This window comes from Diuraphis noxia, unplaced genomic scaffold (assembly GCF_037042655.1).
Source record: "Diuraphis noxia isolate RWA-SAM2 unplaced genomic scaffold, SU_Dnox_SAM2 contig0006, whole genome shotgun sequence".
Taxonomy (NCBI): Eukaryota; Metazoa; Arthropoda; class Insecta; order Hemiptera; family Aphididae; genus Diuraphis; species Diuraphis noxia.
This window is the reverse complement of record NW_028301716.1, coordinates 1,378,607-1,384,445: the sequence shown is the minus strand read 5'-3', so window position 1 is coordinate 1,384,445 and position 5,839 is coordinate 1,378,607. Positions and strand designations below refer to the sequence as shown.

The window sequence follows — 5,839 nt, the reverse complement described above, 5'->3', positions numbered from 1 at the left end:
TTATAATTGTTAATTAATGTTAAAACCTTTTTAAAATATTACCCGCATCATAAATAGTTTTTATATGAGTCAACTAAATATATTTATTGGTGTCTCCATTTATTTTTTAAATTTGAATTAGTTTATTTTCTTCTTAAAATATTTCAACAACAATAATGTTCTAACCTAACATAAATAAATTAAACACAATTTCGCCTAAAAAATAAAATAAAAAACTTAGTTTTTCCTAAAATATTTTCAGGCCTGAAGAATAAAAATGGGATAATGTTTACACAATATGATCAAATTAACATTTCAACGTAGGTACCTTTATACAAATTAGAATGTTATAATCATCTAAAGGAAATAGATTAAAACATATTTAAAAACTATGAAAATATATTATATCCTATTAATTAATTTAAAAAAATAACTGTTCAACAACTGAAACTAATTGACTAAAAGACAAATATTTAAATGTCATAATTAACATTGACCCAAAAAATATTAATAAACATATCTGCACTTATGTATACTAATATTACAATTCAAATGTTTTATTAATAATAGTAGAACACAAAGCTATTGAAAAAAAAAAAATGGAATTATTTAATATTTTAGGCATAGCTTTTTCTTTAATGATTAGAACACATTAAAAATGAGGACAGGGTTGTTATAATAGAGGCACCTAAACCAAATAAATAGAGTAAGGAAAAATTAAATTAGTAGTTAAACTAAATCATAATACATAATTTAATCTTTATTAATGTGTATGTATCAAAATACTGAACTGCAAAATATTACCCATAAACCAGGGGTCTTCTACCTTTTTATGCAGCGGACCACATACTATTTATTTTTATTTTTTTTTGAGCCGGATTCGTGGTGTATTTTAAAAGTGTATTTTATGTAAAAATTTAGTTTTATTATCACAATTTTTAAAATTAGTTAGGTACATTTAAAATTACAAATTATTATTATTATTAAAACATGTATAGATAAACATTTTTTATAATTACAAATTTCTTATATCACATATTTCCGATTGCGATAGCTTAACAGTTAAGCCTTAACTGTTATAATTTTATTGAACTAGAAAATGTACATGCTAAATTTAAAATGTGATCCCGGGCCGCAGGTTGAAGACCCCTGCAGTAAACGATTTCCACATAAAATTAACTTGATAATCAATTTTAAAGACAAATTTTTGAAATTAAATAATAATTTCTTAATACTTATGGATAAAATATGGTATATAATAATGATATAACATAATATGTTATATTTAAGTATATTATATAATATACCACAAAATCAATACAAATAAAATAGGAATTGACTATACTATAACAAACATATATTATAGAAAAATTGTAAATATACCATCTGAAAGTAAAATAAATAATAGAAGCTTAAACAAATTTCAAAAAACACAGATTATATTTTTAAATTACAACAATGTAACCAAAAAAAAAAAAAAAATGTTTCTTCTCCCAGCATTAACTAATCACGTGGAACCTTGTTTTTGATTTTCAATCCTTTAACTATAAAAGTTAAATGTTTTATGAATTTTTAACAACTTAAGAATTAGTAAATTTTCAATTAAATACATTTTGTCAAAACTTGAACTTTAAACAGTTATAAACTTAGTTTCCAACTGCTCTGTACTAATAGGGAACCGTGTAGTCAACTTTCAAGTTCTTTAACCCAACCCAACAAATAACATTTTATTGTCATTTTTAGAATATAAAGCCCAAAACACAAAACATTTTATATGTCTGTTAATAACTTAAAAAAATTTGAAACGCTTTGAAAATGTTATCAAGTATAAGAATTGATAAAATAAGAATGGTGTAAATTTCAAGTTTCTACAGCTATTCATTTTTGAATAACAACAAAATAGAAATATTGGTATCATAGAAATATAATGAATATCCAATATAATTCATATTGACACTCACAAAAATTTAATTTGTCTTTCCAGGAGATATTTTTTATTTGATAAAAGTAGACAAACTCATGAAGTCATGAATAACCTTGTATTGAATTTTTAAATATAAGATTGTAAAATATAATTTTTTATTAATTAAAAAAAAAAAACTAAAATTTAATTAAATTCATTAAGTAAATTTTTGTTGTTTTTATGTATTTTGTCAAATTTTTAACTTTCAATGCTTTAAAAAAAAATTGTGACTATTTTTTATATTTTTAACTACCACTGTGACAATGCATTAGGAGCCTATTAAATTTTGAAGTTTTTGTACCCAACGAATACAATTTTATTATCATTTATAAAAGAAAAAAAACTAAAAATATTGAACGTTTCAGATGTAGGTATATAATAAATAACTTAAAAAGATTTGAAATATTTTGAATGTTTTATCAAGTATGGAAAATGCCAGTAATAACCTAACCTAACATTCCGTTAAAAGTTCATGTAACTATGGTTATTCGTTTTAGAGCTACACCAATATCTAAAATTGATTTTGCGTAAAAATTCCCGTTTTTCCTTAATTTTTTTTTTTGTTTTTCCGGTACTTTTGAAAACTACTTAAAATTTTTAATTTATACTTCCCCAATGCACCAATTAGATTCACTTTTCAACCGGAATAGTTACTGAAGTTTAAAATCGATTATTTCAACAACTAATCGTGTACACACTCAAAAAAATATAAAATATATAAAAACACACATCATTCTAAAATCCATACATTCATTGCTCCGCTCAGAATCTGAAACAATAATTAATACACCATTTTTACTTCGATAAAACGAAATTGGTGGTTGAATAAAATATTCTTAATGTAAGACAGACAAAATATGTTTGAACATCATAATTACAATAAAATAATATTTACTTTATGTCTGACTATACTTAAAAATAAAATAAAATAAATTTAACACGACTGAAATAGTGAAATCAATATAAGTATAAATTAATTTTTAATAGGATTTACCTTGATTAAATATTTTCCAACAAATTCTAAGGTCGAAAACGATGGTTGCAATTAGGTAGTTGAACCTAAAAGATGCAATATTGAATATATTTAAAAGGATATTTCACCACAATAGTATTTCCTAATTTTTATGAAATGATACAACTTGCTTTAACATTACTTCTTAGTCTGCTACGTGTGAAAGTTTTGTTGGTATGAGGAAAATAAAAATATGACTGGGAACATCTATACAAAAAAAAGTGAACTTTCAATATTATATATTGAAAAAGATAAGACTAAAGCTTTAAGTAATGAAGCTATTTCAAATAATTTGAACAACAAATTTAATAGAATAGTAAAATTAAGTTAATATGGTAATTGTATATTATTAAATATTAATTATTCTTTTTCATTATGTTTGTAAGTATTTAAGTTATTATGATAACGAGAACCTTCCACAATTTTTACCAGTGATTTAATGTAATAATTACTTGTTAGGGGGGGGGGACGCCCTTTCGGGTCTATTTATTGGTATCAAATATTTGAGCTCCCCTGAATATTTCATAGGATCTCTATCTATGCGTATAACATGTATAGTACCTATACATAATAATAATATAGAGTATATTATAATACATCTTAAAATAATTATTATCTAACCTAACCTAACCTATACGCGTCTGAACTTCTGGTGGTGGTACTAGTATGGCATGTAAATGGAAAAATGGAATGAACATGCGTTCGCTTGCACGTGATAAATAAGAGTGTATATAGGCATAGGCAAGTAGCAAGGCATATAAAGAGATAGAATTTGAATGTGTATTGGCTTATGTTATCGATGTGCATTTTATCGTTCGATAATAAAATAGGAGTATTGTTGTACGTGCGATGCATGAGATTATTTTTATCAATGAATTTATCGGAACAATAAAATTGTTATCTATACGACGGACAAAAAGGTTAGGTTTCAGTTAGCTGGAAACTCGTGATCCATTCGATTTCACTTAAAATATAATATACACAGCACTACTGTTGCACAATACGTCAGCTTTGTAACTACAGATATACTGATATAAGCATGTCGGTGACGCGAAGGCACAAAATTTCACCTTTCCAAAAAGTGCCCAACGCGCCTAAAGAAGTTATCACTTCAAAAACCATCAAATGTATGAATATAACAAACTTCAGATGGCAGTCAGCGTGAAGGATCAACATTTTTTTTTTGAAAAATTGAAAAATTGAGTACCTAAATAAAATAAATATTAATTTAAGACTAAAAATAAATAATCCCCGTTTAACTTTACTAAACAAGAGAAATAAAAAAAAAGAGGAAAAATTAAATTCTGAACACAAAAATCAGAGAAAGTTTGGAGAAAATTAAAAATTAATCTTATTCCAAAATACTTAATGTAGCACATAATATAGTAGTATTAAATTGTATGTAGGTATTTAATTATTGTCGTGCTCTCAGATAAGTATTAAAGCCCCTTATACCATTGGAATAACATAATTTAATTTATAAAAACTAGAGGTTAAACTACATCGCCTCATAACTTATGTATTATTACGTGAATTTCAACACAAGTTATTGCCAACAATTATTAAATCTAGACACCGGGCACTTGGAATTTGTGACGTTTCAGATGTTTTAGGAACTTAGTTTCAATTTCAATAATGGGGTTTTTAAAATCCTACATATACCTCCTATATAAACGTGTATATTTAGAAAAATTATAGATTAAGGTTTTTATGCAAAACAATGCGTTATTATACTTCCTATAGTGGATACACAATACACTATTGTTAGAAGGTCTCGTGTATTAAATGTTTATAAATCATGATTCACGTAAGTATATGATTATGTAATTAAAAAACGCGTTGAAGCCGTGTCTTGGATAAGTTCTAGGTGCGTGGTCAGATGAAAAATTGCTTTAAATAATCACGCACGATGAATCTGTGCACGAACGTGGCGCCGTTGGCTTCCATTGGCAACGCGCACCACGCGAAAAACACAATCTTGGCGAGGAAGTAAAACGGTATGATCTGCAACACGTCACCGCACAGTTGCTGCACGATGAGCACGGCCGCAAACGTTATCCAGTACGTGAGCCACCGGGTGGCCGGCGAAACGGGTGCACCACGTCCGTGCTGTTCGGCGGGCACCGGTGGAGATGGTGTCTCACCACGAATGTCGTCCCGCATCATGAGTTCGATGGTGGCGTACATGGGATACGCGAACCCCAGCAGGTTGCTGACCAGCATAACCATTCGGCCTGATGCGATGACGAACGCTAAAGCGGTCAACATGCAGCCCAAGAACAGTTTCACATGGCTGATACCGGTCCGACCCTCGAGCCACACGAATGGCGCCGTCCACGATCGGGTCCTGTCCTGCAACGCCGAGTCGATCGTGTTATAGACGTTTATGAGTGCCATGCTATGTCCCTCCTCTCTTGAAACCTTTGTTGACGGCTGTAAATGGAAAACATTTCATCATTATGTGTAGGTATATTACTATTATTATTATTAAACAGACAATGACTTATGTAGTTATGTCACATGGAAGGTGTGTGTGTGTGTGTGTTTACTTACCACCCTAACTGTGTGTACCCTCAATACAGTTATTAAGCCGAAGAGGCAATTTTCTCGATAACGATATTGTAATATAAATTATCGTTGATAGTTAAATTGTATTTATAATAATATTAAACGTGATCGTTGGCAAGTGTAGATCGTATACAGTTTCCATGACAAAATTACTACGACGACGAAAAAGAAAGCCGCCAAATATATGATTTAATCATCATCAATAGATGTAATTTACATCTGGGCATCTGGCTGAACTGGTTATCAGACCTTGGACAAAAGAGTATAGATGTATATTATATAGGTACTGGTAAATTTAGTGTTTTTATTTTTGTTTT

The 5,839-nt window shown here is 28.4% G+C and overlaps 1 protein-coding gene across 1 annotated transcript; it reads right to left on the bottom strand.

Moving 5' to 3' along the window:
- Positions 1-4,829: 4,829 nt before the first annotated feature.
- On the bottom strand, positions 4,830-5,384 carry LOC149054477 (receptor expression-enhancing protein 5-like). Its single transcript, XM_089229950.1, has one exon. The coding sequence runs from the start codon at positions 5,349-5,351 to the stop codon at positions 4,830-4,832; it is 522 nt and encodes a 173-aa protein (XP_089086076.1). The 5' UTR covers positions 5,352-5,384.
- Between the last annotated feature and the right edge of the window lie 455 nt (positions 5,385-5,839).